Raw genomic sequence first — 18,163 nt, forward strand, 5'->3', positions numbered from 1 at the left:
CACTAATATTTACATATAAATATATATTTAAAATATTTTGAGATAGCATAGTTAAGACAAGGATAACATATTATAAATCTGATTTAGTTCTATGATCTCACACTAAATTTGAGTGATTTCATCCCAACAGCTGGTAAATATTGTGAAAAAACACTAATATTTACATATAAATATATATTTAAAATATTTTGAGAGGTGCAAAGTAAAAACAATGATAGCATATTATAAATCTGATTTATTTCTATGATCTCACACTGAATTTGAGTGATTTCATCCCAACATCTAGACGATATTGAGAAAAAACACTAATATTTACATATAAATATATATTTAAAATATCTTTAGAGGTGCATAGTTAAGACAATGATAACATATTATAAATCTGATTAAGTTCTATGATCTTACGATAAATTATTCATACCAACATCTAGAAAAAAACACTCATATTTAAATATAAATATATATTTTTTAATATTTGAGAGGTGTATAGTAAAAACAATAAAGGAACGGAAATAAATGTTGTATACTTATTTATATTTTGGGGGAATGGAAAATGACGGTTGATTTAACAAGTAACGTCGAGTTCCGGTCTTATTTTGAAGGTCTCCTCCGGATGTCGTTAAGGTTACTCGGCGCTTTCTGGAGTAGAGAAAATCCAGTCGAAACATTCGCCTACTCCGATCCACATCTGGCAGCGTTGAGGGGTCCGTTAGCAGCCATATGTACCTCTGAGCCGATCCTTCCATCTTCTGTGGTAACCGTCGGAACCGGACTTGCTTTGTGTTCGGCGTGAACCTCCGCGCGTCCTCTTTAACGCCGTCGTCGCGACTCTTCGGACCGGAGCTGGGTGGTGACAGCGCTGAAACATGATCGAGCGACCAGAGACTGTGGTTCCGAGCATCGCTGTGAGTCCATGTTTCCTCCACCAGAACCGGGATCTATGAGCGTGTTTAAGATCCTCTCTCACTTAAAGCCGTCACTGTTTTAGCATTAGCACCTTGAGTTAGCAGTAGCGCTAGCACTGTGAAGCGATCCGCGCCAAACGTCATGGAAGAAACAACACTTTATACTTTTTCTTAGTCGCCACATTCTTTAAGCCGAAATCCGTCTCATGTTATGAACTATTATTGGATATAGTCTAATTCGGGTTAATGCACACGTGTAAATATAACGTGGTTAAGCAATTATATCGCTTTCGTTTTTCGTCTGTATGTCATATGTTGACAAGAGAACACGATAAAACTATCCATCCAGACTACATAGATGCTGGTGGATCTGAATCCAGGGCGGGTTTTCGGGTGGAACGAGAGCCGCTCGTAGCAGTGGAACGTTATCTGCTTTCAATTACACCTCAACTACAATGTGTGGGATTCTCCCATTGTTGCCTTGCTGTAGGCTGTGAGGACGCCTACTCTTTCATGTCTTCTCCTAGTACTCTGGTTTCCTCCCAAGTGATCTTTCATTGGTTAATTGATCTTTGTCATGGTTGAGTTATGGTCCCACAAAGAATAGTCCCACATCTTTTCCAGTAACCCTGGGTAACTGGTCCACGTGTCCTGTAGTGCCTCGTATGACATAGCGTTGAAGATCAAGTAATTAAAAATAAACTTAGAGAGACATGGACAAACTGATGAGCATTTTGTAGCTGCCCCTAATAGATAGATGGATGGATGAATAGAACTTTATTGATCCCTCTGGAGGTCTCCTCCAGGAAATGTTTTTTTCCAGCCAGCACACAGCAAAACAGATGATAGATCCATAAAAAACAAGAACAGTGCAATAAAAGGAAAGTGCAAGATTACACAATCTAAGTCTACATATAAAGAACAAGGATCATAGAAAAATAACAAGGATTAACATGAAATAGAATACATCATACTTTCAATTCACTCTTGCCCCCAAACTCAGAATTATACAACCCCGTGGAATGAATGAGTCCCTGAGTCTATTAGTGTTGCATCTGGGAAGAAGCATTCGTGCTCCATCTGCTTCTCTGCTCACTGATGACAGTGTTTAGAGGATGACTGTCATCATCCATGATGGACAGTAGTTTGTCCAGTGATCTCCTCTCAGCAACTGTCACCAGTGAGTCCAGCTTCATGCCAACCACAGAACCAGCCTTTCTGATCAACCTGTCCAACCTGTTGACACTCGTCTTGGACACATTCCCACCCCAACACACCACAGCCTAGAACAGGACACTGGCCACCACAGACTGGTAGAACATGCAGAGGAGAGCCCTAATGGCAACATGGGAAGGCATCCTTGATCATGATGGACCAAGTTTAAGACAAAGTTGGGATAGATTTTCTTTCTTTTATGGTTGGTGTCAGAAGTAGGTCAGAACAAAGAATTGGAATTTCCTTATCAAGCACAACAATCTCATGAGTGGACAGTGCTTTACAATAGAGCTTAGCTCCTCTACTTGTATATACAAATTAACTGTAATGGAAGCTTCAGATGTTTGATGATGCACACATTTTGGGCTGTCTATTATTTCTATTCAATTTAATTTAAGTCAAATGGTCAAATCATTACAGAGTTATCTCAAGAAATGTATGTAAAAAGAAGAGAAACATAGGTGACAGGGAATCACAGTGAGCTACAGGGGCAAGGGCCAACGTCCTTTTAACAGGCAGAAACCTGCCAAACCCGACTCGGTGTTAGCGGTGAAGACAACATGAACATTTAAGGTGCCGTCACCAGTGAGTGTGTACTCAAAACAATATACTTTAATGAAAATAGGGTTGTGGAGAGTACTTGCAAGCAAAAATAGATGTAATCCATTATTGTACTCATCTTATTTATATATATTTTAAGTATATATTTTATTGAGTATTGTTTTGATTGTTTAAGCGCCTTTTGACCCTGGTCTGGAAAAGCGCTCTATAAATATAAATTACTTACTTCCTTGCATATCTGTCTGAAATAGAAATTTCTTAAACACTTTCTATCTTGTCATCAGCAGAGAGTGTTTCTAGCTGTGATACAAATCACTTGTGATATCCGATTGTCACAATGAGTCATTGTGTACAGTTCTAATAAGAAAATGACACAGAAGTTACATTTATTGATTCAGTTCATTAAATGCATGTGGCTTGAGCTATATAGGAACCTTTATTCAAATGTTTATTACTGTTGTAATTCAGGGAAGGCTTTGGTCCGTTTTAGATCCAATGTTTTAGTGTGTCCTCGAAATCATAAAATAAATAAAAGTGATCAATACATTTAACCAATAGCAGCTCAGTGCCCATCACTCCTGTTTCCCTCTCAAAAATGTAATATATATGAAAAAGAAAATGTATGAAAAGAAGTCCTTATCCATTTCTAGACTTTAAAGGGGCAGAGCAAGAGTGAACATAGCATGAAATACTACTCATAGCTGATTCTAAGATAAAGCAGAATTGTGTTGCGTTTTATGTAACATCTCACACTCGGAGTCCCACTCACTCACGTGTAGGTGGATTCAACATGGAGCGAGTGGAAATGGCTTCAGGGGAGATGAGAGTTCGACCACAGCCGACTATTGACGGACTGATGGATCATTTCCTCTTTCCTCTGCTGTTCCAGTTTTCCAATATAAATTTACAGTCACATTCTAGTCAATCTATGACAGTTTGGGTATCTTGGTGAGTCTGTGCTCTCTTTTGTGTTTAGATACCTAATTTACCAAAGGAGACCTCCTGAGTCCAGAGGGATTATGAAGTCTGTCTGTATGAATACATTTTAGTTCTTTGGATCATAATCTACTGATGGTTCCTCGCACACGTTTCCAGACCAGCTTAAGCCTGAGCTTTGGAAAGATCTTCCTCTTTCTCTGCGCTTTATGGAGTCTACTGACTCCTTCAAGAAACATCTTAAGACATTTTTATTTGTGCAGGCTTTTACTTGATTTTCTGGGACTTCTGTCTTTGTCATATGTGTCTTGGCCTTTTATAGTATATAGTTTTAACTTTGTATTGTATTTGATTGTTAAAGCGCTTGTGACCCTGGTCTAGAAAGGCACTTTAGAAATAACCATCACTTACTTACATTTTTTGAATTGATGGTGAGCAATGAAATGCATCTGTTGTTTTTACTTTAATCTCGTCAGGTTTGAGTAGTGACCAATAGAACAACAGAAGGTGGTTCCCGAAATGGGGAAAGCTGAATGTATCATCCCATTTCGACCTCTTTGAGTGTTTAGCTGCTAGCAGTGCAGAAATGAAAACTGCTGAGTAAAAACAACAAGATGAAACTCCAGTTTGTCTGGAGGCTTCATTCAAAAAAACCAAAAGGACCAAAATTAAATGCACTTATTGACCAATAATTGTTCTCGAAACATTAAGTCAACTCAATCACTGAATTAATTCAAGTTTACTTACTTACTTTTGTCTACCCATGCTCAGCCTTGACCCCAGAAAGTGTGATCCATCAGTTTTAACGGGTCAGCATGGACAAAAAAAATCAGTAAAATTAATTAACTAAGCTCATTGTCTCCTTGTATATGTGTATTAATGATAAACGCGCATCACTTTAGAAGCTTATTTGGACCCTGAAGTACACTCAAAGCTAGCGGTGGAATGTAGGTCACCTCGTAGCTGCAAGTGCCGATGGAAGAGCTGGTTGTTATCTGTGTTCAATCAGAGATGGACTCGGTCTGCATGCAATTTGTTCAAACCCTCATTGGTCCACCACTCTGGTGAAGTTGAACATAGGCCGCTGAGATGGGTAGCCCAGAAACCCATTGTGTTTGCCTCATGTAGCGTACAGCACGGGACAGAGCAGCAGCTGAGAGGGCTAATGTTCTTCTGTGAATCTGAGGTCATGACTCGACAGCTTGTTGTTGAGAAGCCCTAATGGTACAAAAAAAGTAGTCAACCACAGAAGAAGGTATGAGGACAAGCTAAAAAAGTTTGGGTTTTTTATACTAGCCATGATATCCAGCACTAGTTGTGACCCAAAGAAATAAAATAGCAGGTACCCGACTTGAGTTTTTTCTGCAGGTATTTGGACTCTCTTAGAGATGGTTTAGTAATCAAAGACAAACTATGAACAGTTGTGCATGAATGATGCCTACAATCGGCTTTCTCGGGAGAGGGTCCCAAATTTTCAGGTTAAGCGTGGAGAAAAACTTGGAGAAAGTTCTGCCAAATGCATTTGGTCGTTCTCTACATTTTTTTTTATCAAGTAACCGGATATATCTATTCTTCAAAAATTCATTTGTTTAATTTGTTATTGTATATGCAATGTTTTACTCGAGGAGGTGCTTTTTTATCCTTGCACTCTCCTATGCATACAATAACCTTGTTTAAAGTGTTGCCACGCTTTAAACCACTGACACGCGTCATCCGTGCTCTTCTTCTTCTGGATGTTCCATTATAGAGGTGGTTCAGACCCATTCAAATGTTCCCACGTTTCCTTGGTAGAGGGTACTCTGGATCTTTATCTAAAGTTGTTAAGTTATTTTGAATGAATGAATGAATGGGGTTCACAGTAAACTAAACTTGAATCCGCTCCTGGTACTTTCAGTTTGAGTCTTTCTGCCCTCACACATCACAACCACATGTTTATCTCAGCCAAACTTTACTTCAAAGTGTCTGTCGCTAACACAGAAATGCTAATTACAAGCTCCCTAAAACAAGTTTGCACTTAAACATGTGTAAAATCTTACAACAAATGGCACAAAAGCACTTCGGTCGCTACAGATGAGGAGGCTTTGTAGCTTTCAAGGAAGGGGAAGAAATGTTGATCATGAGGAAAAATTCTTGATTCACCTGTAAAAGCTAACCACTGTATTCTCTCTCAGCAGCGTAACCTGGAGGGCTATGTTGGATTCGCTAATCTTCCAAACCAGGTGTATCGGAAGTCGGTGAAAAGAGGATTTGAGTTCACCCTGATGGTTGTTGGTAAGTGAAAAATGATTCCAGTTCGTGGTCTACTGTCTGTTCTTCATCCTTTCTTTCTGTCTTCTCACTTAAACTCTGTTTATTCAACTTCATTCTCTCTGTCTCCCCCAACTCACCCAGCTCTCCATTTTATTACTGTCCTGCTTCCAGGACTATGTTTTTCTTTTTCTATCGGCCAGGGGACATATTATGCAACATTTTTCCTGTTTTATGTCCACTATCAGAGGAGGGACACAACATATACAGTTTGTTTCTCATGTTCCTTCCCTTATTAGCAGACACTGATGATCACATTGATAATCATAATCAAATGTAACTTTTTACAAAATTAATCTGTGAAGACTGATGCAGCATTACGTGGGATAAAATTATTTCACCTACTTTTGTCTTTAGCAAACTCTTGGGAAACCTGCCATCTTCAGCCTTGCACTTCACACCAGAGATAGATGAAAATTAAAATGTCTTCATTCAATGTTTTTCCACACTATTTAAGACTTCTCAGTTTATGTGATGCATGACATTTTAAAGGAGTGGCCCACTACAAATTGAAGCTATTTTAAAGAAGAATATGTAACAATGGAGGTTCTTAATTCAAAAACACATAGTTTTCATCATGGATTTATGGTTAGAAAGAATAAGCCAATGGCAGTGAATTTAGGTGGAGAGTCTAATGATCTAGGATAAGGCCTGGGTATTGATTGAAGAATTTCATTCTTACTACCGATACTTTCACTTTGGTGCTGGTTCCTGAACTTTTTCAACACCAATTTTGTTAGTAAAATTGTAACAAAAAAGTAAATTACATTACGCATTGTACTTGCACACAATGGTGGGCCTAGCAGTGGGGAAAAGTAGTTCTGAGCTGAGTGGATGATGCTTGAACACAGTGATGACTGATGATGGTTGGCATCCCACTGGAGTCAGACTGGCTGACAATGTCCCATCCCAGCATGGTTATTGGGTACTGTGAAGAGAGGATAATTGTAACACAGAAAATTCTGTGTGTTTCTTTTCAATATTCAAACGATTTAATTAAATTATTAAATAAAAACAAATTCAACCTTTCACTATTACAATAATTGAATTCAATTATTTATTTATTTTAAAACATTTAAATATAGAAATTATTGGTTTAATAAAACAAATGTAATGCTTATGATTTTAGATTCAACCATTCCTTATTCTGATGGCTCTTATCTACTTCTATAAGGACCAGAAAGTTTCCTGGGGGCAAATATGAACAAATTGCAAAGAGACAAATTGGATGGAAGGCAAGAAAAATGTGATTGGTTGATTAAAATGGTTGCGCAATGTGTGTGTACATGAGAATAAATAAAAAAAAATTATATATATATATATATATATTATATTATTTGTTTGCATTTAATTAATTAGCTGATCGAATAAACAATTAAAAAACTTCTCTAGGAAAATGCCTTAAGTACTTATTTACCCTGAAATGTACTGCTTAGTTCGCTTTTCTGACCCTAATAGTTTTGGCTTCCTGGTGCACAGCAGGGCTAATACTTTAAGCTAACACATTTGTCACAGGCAAACGACATTCACACTTTCCTGTCTGAGAAGCAGGAAAGATTCCGACTGGTTCATAGTGGGACTGCGTGACGTCAACATGAGAATTCTTTAGAACTCACATGTAAGAGGAGCAGCAGCTGTTTGAGATGATTGGACTTTTGAGGTTTTCCTGAGGTCTAGTACATTTTTGGCTTTTGTATTTGGAGGAAAATAAAGTCGCCACATTGTTTAAGGCTTATTTAAGAAACATTTGTGTTTTATTAAAGTCAGAAAAGGCTCCATCATAGTCTTCCTGAGGTATAAGTTGTTCATGAAGTTGGATCTGAACTAAGCCTCCTATTTCATAAAGGGCTTGTCAGCATGGATTGAAGGTTTTGCAGAATCCAGAGTTGATGTTGGCTAAAGATTCTGGTGATGTGAAATCCAAACTTTAGTGGAATCATACGAAACAGGAAATCACAAGCTGAATTTGTGATCATCTAAACAGACTGAGGAGAAGTTTGGACAAACGTTGACTATTTAGCCTGTTGCTGACATATGAGTGGGGGAGAACAGAAATGCCACTGTTGGGACGGGAAAGAAGAGCTGATTATGTTGGCTTTGAGAAGCAGCCAGTCAGGCCCACTAGCAGAACTGTGGAGGCTGCTGAACTTGGCATGGTGGTGTTAAAAAATGGGCACAGCTCAGAGGCTCAGCTTTGTTTCTTTTAGCAGTTCTAGAGGCCACAAATGGTGGAGACTAAGGTATCGAGGAACACTTTCCTCAGTACTGCATTTTTGAGTAACGTCTTATTAAGTAACACGTTTTTAACACTTTATTAAATAATGTGTTACAGTTACTTCAATAGTTTTTGCTGTGACAACTAATTGCTTCGTCAAAAACGAACTGAAAGAATGTATGATATTCTAAAACGAAACATGATATATTTCCTTGCTATTTGCTTTCTTCTCATTCGATCTGTCAAACACACATACTGAACCATCAGCTTTGTTGTTTTTCTGTCTTTGTGATGTTTGTGCTTTTTCGTTGCGATATGACGCCCCGCTCACTGTGAGGACTAGTGGAAACACTACCTGGAATAGTTAAAAAAACAACTCTTGAATCAGGGCGGTTTGAGGCGGTAAGCTGGAAATATATAGTGAAAATCACATTTAATGCAAACTCGGAAAGATCAGTGCCAAAAAAGTGGTAACACCTGGAAGATGTATAAGTCTCTTACTCTCTTCAACCAGAGTTTCTCTCTCTCAGCCATTCTCCTCTTTCACTCCAAATCCTTCTGTTTTCCCAGCCATTCTTCCTTTCGGAGGAGGAAAAGGCTTTTTCCTTCCGCTATGTCCAGCTGGCCTGTTCAATAGTACTCCTGGAGAGACTGGAGAGATCCACTGCCAGTGAGTCCATCAAATCAGCTACAGATACCAGAGACAACAGGGGAGAGGAAGCAATGTCGGCTTCTCTTCAGCCTGGTGCATCATCAGCTGTCTGTTCGACCTCGAAAACAAGTTACATCCTGGGACCTAAGTGCTTTTAAAAGCAGATGAACAGGATTATATCTCTTGATCTACAACGAGACAAACCAAAGGTGAACATAACCAAACAAAACCTTAATTCTTATTCAGACTGTGCAGTCCTTTCTTTACTAGAACTTATTGAGGAACTATATTTATTTATGTATCACAGATAATTTTAAAGTCCGGGCTCTGATTGGTTCACATGTCCAACCTTTCTCAGAAGATAATATTTTTAAACTTGCATTTAATACTAATAGATTTGCCCTTCAACTGAAGTTGCGATCGGGGAATTCCAAAATGCATCACATTCCCCAATCCTTTATTACAGCTCTCTTGTTTGTCAGTCACATGTAATAAAAGCACTGCGTTGACTAAATTAGTCGCTTTGAAACGCACGTATCAAGTTTGGTGTGATAACAGAGTTAAGTAAAATCCATTATTTGGGATAATCATTTCGAGAAGTTTTCTGACACAGTCTTGACAAACATACAATAACCAGAGTAAATTCTGCTTTAAGTGTTAAGCTTAAAGATGAAATACGTACAGCCAAAAAACATAAAATAATTATGTGGATATGTGCTATGTAGCTTTACTCTGATCTCCCACAGTGCCGCTAGTTGGACTGTAATTTGACGGTCTTACTGCACATAGACAGATCAGACATTTTGACTTAGGAAGGACTCACTTGCCTACTTACTTGTCTGCAAGTAGTGAGTTTAGAGGAAGGCTTTCTCTCCTTTATGCATATAGGTGAAGCATGATTCAGGAATGATGGGTAATGGTTGATCAATTAAAATTATGTTAAGATAATAAATAAACACAATAAATCATATATTTGAAAACACCCCGCCATGCCTTTTAGACGGTAGAGTGTAAAATATGGGACTTTTTCGTGAATTTTTGGAAATGATTGAATGATTTCCCTTGTTTTCCTTTGTATAAAATGTTGATATCTTAACTGGTTCGCCTGATGGGTGGTTGAATATCAAAAGTAGATAAACGTCATGTTCAGATGCCAACCTATAAAGATATCGGTATTTAAGGTAAGACAAGGAAGAGAGGTTATGGATGTCAACAATTTTTTGTGTGAATGTGTAAAACCAATGTCTGAGGGCAAATCTGGAAACGTGTTAAGATCCCAACCTGTCTCTATTGTCTTCTTGGCCTTTTATTAATGTATTAACGGATTCCTGCTGCATAACTGAAGGAGCAGAAAAACACTTTATTTCACAAAACCTATGAGAACCAATTTCTCAGACTTTCTAACAAACATTTAAATCATTTTCGGCAACACCTGTGCTTCACATACACCTGTGCTCTGCATGCTCCAACAAGTCCTGCGTGTGTTTCTCAAAAAAATAGAGGTTGAATCACCCAAGCACTTTGTAGCTGATCAAGAACATTGCCATTTTTAAATCTACTTGATGAAATTCTCACCATTGAACTGTGGAGTAAATTTAAAATCGACTTGGACAACCTTCTGAAAAAAGCAGACTTTTTATATTTCAATAGCCTTAAAAATCTGCATGGAAGCTTAGACATTTGGAAAATGTTTTTAAGGTTTTTCAAACGTCTGATGTTTTGCTGTGCTATTCCGATTATGGACGCCCAAGGGTAATTAAAAACACAGCTTATTTTACAAAAACTCATTCTCTGCAGCTTATGTTGGTTTCATGTCCGTATACTCTGATGCATGTTCAGGGTGGGTTTGTAGAGCGACGGCTGCTGCTTCTTACATAAGTGATACAACGTCCTCAATACTGTCCCCCGTTATTCTCCCATCTTGTAGCACAAACATGAGAGACCTCTGTGTTTCCAGAGCTTCTTTTAAATACTGGTGTGTATGGGCGTAACCAGTGCGTGAGCCTGCATGTTTTTGCATGCTCAGTCACACCACTGCAGGCGGCTCTCGTTTCTCTCTGCTCCCATCCTCTCTATTTTCAGATACACATGCCTGCAGTGACTGGGCACGTGCCGATTCTGTCAGAAGAAGTCTGAAGCTCAGTGGACCGTGCCCAGGACCTCATTTTTTTCAGGCGTAGAAAAGTGGGCTGTGTCCCCTCTGGGCGCTGGCTCTAGACCACCACATGAAAACAATGTGTTCTGCTGGACATTCAGATCGTTATCTCTCCCAAAAAAGTAGAGTATTGACCTTTCACCCCTTTTGCAAGTCCAGTTCCATTTGTCTCATACAACAGTGGATTATCTGTAGCGGCAGCCCTTTCAGAACGTGCGTAACTGTCTGTGACTTCCTTCTCCATTCAGATTAATGTCTGAAAATTCTCAAGCTTAAAAACCTTCTGACCTCACACAGGTCTGCTGTGTTTTGTGTATACATGTAAACGTAAGGGAGCACAACTGTTTGGCCTGTCAGGATGTAGATAGGCCAGCTGCTGCCTCGGGTCAAAAACTAGGACAGACTATACAGGAATGTTAGGAATCTCATGGGTAACCCACACTGACCATTTCAAAGTTTATTCTCTTCTTCTTCCTCCATGCAGCTGAGTTTAGCTCTGACGACATTCTCATTTTTAAATGTGCCATTTTTAATGCCATCCCCAGGGATGATTTATTCTACAACCTCAGTGTTCACATCAGCCTGTGTGCTACATGTTTAACAGAAACATGACATGTAAACTAACAACAACTGCAATGGTTCAGTGGAGACCTTTACATGTCGTTAAGTCTTGTTACTTTCACGTTTGGCACTTTTCTTTTTAAAAAATCTATCTAATATTAAAAATAAAAGCACAGAGACCCAGTATACCTCTGCCGAAGAGCTAATTTGATGTGAATTAAAAATAAAGCTTATACAGCAAATCTGTATAATAACTTTAATGATTCAAGAATTGTGTTGGCTCACAAGTCCACAACCGTAAATTTTATGTTTACTTCCTGTATTTTTGCAGTAAGAATTTCTAAAATTATTGACAAGGGGCTAGATGCACATGCCTAATTTTAGTTGTGTTACAAATCGGAATCAATTTAAGGTCACTTCCTAACTACAGTATATCCAGAACTATCAACAAACAAAGAATATTTAACTTTAAAAATCAGTTAAATCCCAGCAATAATAATAGATGGATAGATATACTCTGGACACTGGAATGTTTCATTGATTTTATTGTATCCTGAATTTGTTTTTAATAATTAATTATCAATTGCAAATGGTAATGGTACTGTATGTGCCATTTCTGTGTTTGGAAGTTTTTATTGTCTAATTTTAGTACCTGGCTAAGATTCAATGTATTCCCTCTATTTTGTTATTAGTTTCAAAGCATTTGAATCTTCATTCCCCCTGCCTTTTTTTTAAAAATAAAATTAAAAATACTGGAGGTTATTTGGAATAAAAAGCCTCCCAGATCGCATCAGCGGATGCCTAAATTGTGTGGTGGAATGGGTCTACCAAATATCTATCTGTTACAGGGCTGCAAATATCAGAAATATACATTTCTGGAAGAACTATCAAAACGTAGCGGTTCCACCTGATGGTCTAAAAATTGAAGCCAACTCTATTTGCACCATATTACTTGTGGTTAACTTGTATGCGCCTATGCTTTCCACAACTTTTTCCACAATAGCGGTGTAGAGGCAGATGGTTATAAGGTTTGGAAGCAATTTAGGCATTACTTGTGTTTTCAAACATTGGCCACAAGGGCACCATTGGCCTCTAATCATCCATTTTTACCTTCATTGGCAGATGGCACATTTACTTTGTGGGCTGGTTTGGGATTGCAAATAGTAAAGGGTTTGTTTATAACTGGCCAATTTGCATCATGCCAATAGAAAAACTTTTACATTCCTACATTTAGATACCCTTCATTGGAGAAATATTCAAGAGAGATATTTAAGTTAAGGTGTTGAACAGTCAAACTACAATCTGTTATTCACCAAGAAGAAAAGTATTGCCGCCTTTACTTTACTATCAAAAGACTTCTCCTTTACCGGATATTTCGTGCTGTACCACTTGAAATTGAAAAAACTGGGACCAACATTATCTGGTACTGCCCAGAAATTTGAGGTGATGTGGAACCCATTCATATTGCACGCCAAAGAAATGTCATTTGAAACGATGCTAGAGGGATGACCATTTTTTGTCACCTCTTAATGCCTAATAGATGGTAAGTAAGTAATTTTTATTTGTATAGCGTTTTTCCAGACCAGGGTCACAAAGTGCTTCAACAATAAAAACAATATTCAATAAAATATATACTTTGAAGGTCAAGATAAAACTGAGAACACAACAGGAGTTCCAGAAAATCAAAGAAAAGCCTGAACAAATAGGGAGGTGTGATTGTTTAATGCCTAAAAGTTAGGTTCAGAGTTATGATGAAAATCTCGCTTGTGGTACAGATGTATAACAAAGAGGTAAGGCGGAGGACCTAAATGTCTGGGCGGGGAATAATTAGTCTCCCTCTTAGAGCTTTCATTAAATATTGTTTCCACATATCAAGAGCAAACTCGGAGGCAGTTCCCTGTAAATAGATTAATGAGCTGTTTTGTTGACCCAGTCACTCCAGCTCATTCCTCCTCTTTCCCTCCATCATCTGATTGTCTTCTTTACATCCTTCTTAGTACATTAGATATTGAATACCCTCTCTTCCAGTCTCTAGTAGATTGCTTACTAAAAATAGGAGTCAGACCACAGCAACAAAAATCTTGTAGATTAAGAAGAATTTATCGTGCAACCAAGCGATAATCTACTTAGCGTTCGAAGGTCTGTCACATGCTTGTCAACTTGAGTTAATGCAGTGTCCTGCTCAGAAAGATATTTAATGCACTTCCAAAATAACACTTCTTGGCTCTGACTTTGACCTTTGTATTGAGAAAAGGTGTTGTTTTTTTCCCAAACTATTGTGATGTGAGCATTTCATTTTAGTTGCAGTTGCTGACCTTTGTCTTTGTTATTTTTCTTTGATCTATGTTTTTTTTATCTTTAGACTTGGATTGTTTGAATTGCACATTCTTTTTAGAGAAACTTTGTTCTTGTTCTTTTATGATCTATCGTCTGTATTGCTGTGTGCTGGCTGGAAAAACAATTTCCTGAAGGAGACCTCCAGAGGGATCGATAACGTTTTATCTATCTATCTATCTACTAGAATTGGCTCAGCTTCCCTCTGACTCGCTGGGTCATATTTGTTCAACATTTCCTGCTGTTTGTTCTGTTGAGTGGTCATCAGAAGTTGCAGAAAGCTTTAACATGCCAGAGCTGACGTCTTTTCAACTATAAGCAAATATTGATCTTCTCTAGATGGTAAAGAAAAGATGCATTCCGCTCACCAAAGCTTCCTTTATTATTGTGACTCTGTGTGTGTTTGCTTTACCCTTTACACTGAGCTGTCCATCAAACATGTCACCAGGCTTGTGTCTGTCTGTGAAGTCGCCATGAGGTGGCATCCATTAACTCCCCCAGAGACAGATGCGCTAAGCAAACGCTGTGAGAGGGCAGGCGAGGGTTAAAATAAGGCGGAGTGGAATCCACCCGGGTCAGCTATTCCATGTCAACTATCTCACATGCTGAATACTGGGAACTCATCTGGCATTCTTTACTCTTCACACACATTTAGTATGTCATATTTACATCTGAATCAATTCATAATTTTCCTGTTCCTCAAAGATTTGCCATTCTTCCTAAGACATGGATAAAAATACCTACTACCGTAAATGATTAGTTGATGTTAAAGATTAAAACATTTAAAGTGACTTCAAGTTAAACTAAGGAAATCATTTGTTAACTAATGGGTCAGTGTAATGCTCCATATTTTTGGATTTGTGACCTACTTTTTAAATGAAGATATTCTGTTCATACAATGTTTTTTTTCATGATGGTAGTTGTTGTGATTGTTTTTCATTGTTTAATAACAGTTCTTATTCCTATTAATTCAGGTCTAAACTGGCTCCTAACAAATTAGCTTGAACTCACATAAAGTGTAACCAATGTGTTGATTTAAGTGTCTCTTGAATTGATCTCGGACCTCTATTGTACTCATGATTGTACTTTTAATTGAAATGGTGACATTAGAAAATGTACTAAAGCCCCGCCAACTAAAAACATTTTATTTTTCTGGAGATTCATTCTTATTTACTTCCTCTCTCGTTGACCAAGATTGGATAGGAAGACTTCTACATCTGAAACATGAGAGTAAGTCAGGAAAGTTGTGGGTTTTATATAAGTTGTCCTTAAACTCAAGCCCAACATTTTGATCTCTAAATCAAAATATAGTTCCTGAAACAAGAATTTTTTCTTTCTTTTTTTATACTTGAGGTAAAACAATTGATGCGTTTTCCATCTTTCTTTGTATTATCTTCCGGCTAAATTTGTTGACTGAAAGTAATATAAATAAAGTTGAAAAGTTTTACTAAAAACACTTAAACTTTACTCAAATAATTTGAAAATGGCTTTAATGGAGTCAACTTTTTTTAAAATGTTAATCTGAGTTTGTGGTATAAAAACGAGAGAACTTTTCAATTTCACTCATGTGAGTATGTTGTCAAAATGATTCATTTTCTAGTGGTGTACCAAAACCACATGCACTTCAATGCAGACCTCAAGAGGTTCCCTCTCAAAAAGGTTTTGCTATAACAAGCCTTTAATCCTCCATTCTACTTATCACATTTACACAAGCCAAATGGCCAATCTTTTATCAGGGGGTATTTGTTGAAGTCAAGTCAAACTGCGTGTTTGTGCGACACAGATAATTAAATTTTGGGACATAACGACACAGGAGATAGTGGCAGGATGTTGCCAAGTAAAGTGACTGAAGCAATAAGTGAAAGGGAAATGTTTAATTCTGCCTGAGTGCATGACCTCCCCCACAGACGGTGAATCATCAGGGCCAGTGTGCAGTTTGGAATTTATGGCCGCTAGATTTGTGATTGCAATTGTGTGTTTGTCCTTCTCAGGTGAATCTGGTCTTGGTAAATCGACCCTTATAAACTCTCTGTTCCTGACCGACCTGTACTCCAAGGACTACCCGGGACCTTCGCAGCGCATTAAGAAAACAGTGCAGGTAGGAATTTGTATTAAACCCTAGAAACACCCTGAAAATGTTCTTGCATGGAATCTAGCATCTCAAGAGAATTTGCAATTTAAATAGCCTAGCAGGAAAACCACATTTTCAGCCAACAGAAACCTTGAGCATAACTAGACTCTGTGAACGGCGTGCTGCTGTGACCTGCTGGGGGGGAGAAGAGAGACAGGTGGATGGAGAGTGGAAGGATAGACGGAGAGAAAAGAGATGGTGTATAGCACTGCAGCAGATTCGAGAGATTGAAAATAATCTTTATAGGTTGGCCCTGTCATGGCAAGGTTTGGGATATTCTAGATATTTATCATGATCTGAAGGAGCTGTGGAAGCACTGGGTTTCCAAAGGAGATAGAGAGGAAGAGGGCGGGGTAGAAGCTTACAGGTGTTGAGATATGAAGCCTAAAAGAAAAACAAAGACAGATAGTTTGGTGTCTAAAATCTCCTCCACCAATCTAAACCTATATCTGCTTAACTAGAGCTGCACTATACTGGAAATAAGTGTGATAATCGATATTAATGCGATATTCTTTTCTTTCACCTAAAAATGTGGCATGCAAGTGCAGCCATGTGCAGGAGCGAGTACTGTAGGGGAGGTCCGGGGGTTTAGATAAGGAAAACAATGCGATATTTCCATTTCGTTTATTTCAGCGCTTCTGTGCCGACACAATCAGAGAAAAATATCACTTATAACACTCCGTTTCGCCGGAATTGCATCAGTTTCCCGCGAAACGCGAAAGCATGTGCGTGTATATACTGAACCGCGCTCGTCGCTGGCAAGACGTGTCACCATAGCAACCGAGCCTAGCAAGCTGCGCCGCACAGCTCACAGACAGACAGAGACGTAAACGACAACGAGAAATCGATATTTTTTTGATAAATTGTGCAGCCCTATGCGTAACTTAGACCTGGTCTTGCCAGACAGTTATTGAGTCAGCTTTAATGAACGTTGTTAAAATAATTTGACATTTACATGTCATATTACTGTAAATTCCTAAAGGTTTATGCAATCTAGAAAATTCATACGCCATAGGAATGCAGAGATCCCGGGCTTCGCACTCATGTTACAGTATTTTTTGTTTCGGCCATAGAACCAGACAAACGCAGGCCAGGTTCCCCTGCACAAATGACAATGTTACGCATGCTATGCAGTAAAATAACTCCTGAATTATTTGCAATTTAAAATATTTAAATGGAGCCTTTTTATTGTGTCATGGTGCATGCATTATGGCTATGAAAATCTGCAAAACAAATGTAGCCAGAAGTTCACTAAGAAGGACTAAGCTAAAGCATGAAATGAATGAGGAGTGCGTTTCAGCGCGTTTATCGAGTTGGATAATTCCGTTCATTATATTATATAAACAATCCTATAATTCCTGCACATTTTCTTCAGAATTGTGTGACGGCTTTTAAAAAGAAAATAATCATGTGGTCATAATCCACAACAATCATTGCTATGGGAATGCAAAACAAATTAAGGAGTTTGTGAATACTTTGATATTCACTTATGTAATGCAGTCATGTTTGTGTTTACATTTTTTAATAATCGTTTATATGTCTCTGATGTGCACTTCTCAATCTATTTATCCATCTACTGCTCCAACTCTTTAGATAGAGCAGATAGATAGATGGGTAGATGGTGCACTATGTGCACACGACAACTCTGATGATGGAGGAAAGCAAGTTTCCACACTCAATGAATTCTTGATGGATAAAAACTTTTTTGGGTGAATACAAACTTTTTACATGTGGCCACTTGTTGACTAGTGAATAATAAAAGCGCAGGGGAGTGACTTTTTAAAAAATCTAAATAAAAGGCAACCCGTATATAAACCTATAAGTAAAAACAGTTAAAGCTGATTTTCATTAATAATCAATCAGCTGATCAATGGACCCCTACGCCAAAAATGTATCTTTTTTTCATTCCTTCCCCAAAAGACTGCAGCTGTGTAACTTTATTTTAGTCACGTTCTTCTTCACTTATACTGTCATCTTCAAGTGTGAGACAGGTGATGACATGTCAAAATGTTTCACCTTTGTGTGGGAATTTTCTTCTGTTGCCAAGTCGCATATGCCGTAAAAAGGGCCTCAGGAATTAAACATCAGCCTGAAATAATTCAAAACATGAATCTCAGGTTTCAAGCTACATTTGCCCTCATCACTGAGCATGAAAGTGCAGAACAGAAAGAGCGAGGAAAAACGGATCATG

General features: G+C 38.2%; 1 protein-coding gene across 2 annotated transcripts in view; it reads left to right on the top strand.

The window, feature by feature from the left end:
* Positions 1–645: 645 nt before the first annotated feature.
* The window catches only part of LOC148072653 (septin-7-like), a 33,839-nt gene continuing 16,321 nt past the window's right edge, over positions 646–18,163 (top strand). The window contains exons 1-3 of one of the 2 annotated variants that reach the window (XM_087798214.1): positions 646–905; positions 5,789–5,888; positions 15,833–15,939. In XM_087798214.1, coding sequence (XP_087654340.1) covers positions 867–905; positions 5,789–5,888; positions 15,833–15,939 — 246 coding nt within the window. In that variant the 5' untranslated portion in view covers positions 646–866. The remainder of the gene's footprint in view (positions 906–5,788; positions 5,889–15,832; positions 15,940–18,163) is intronic. The other variant, XM_087798215.1, reaches the window with a different exon arrangement.

Source organism: Callionymus lyra, chromosome 8 (genome assembly GCF_982586985.1).
Source record: "Callionymus lyra chromosome 8, fCalLyr1.hap1.1, whole genome shotgun sequence".
Classification (NCBI taxonomy): domain Eukaryota; kingdom Metazoa; phylum Chordata; class Actinopteri; order Syngnathiformes; family Callionymidae; genus Callionymus; species Callionymus lyra.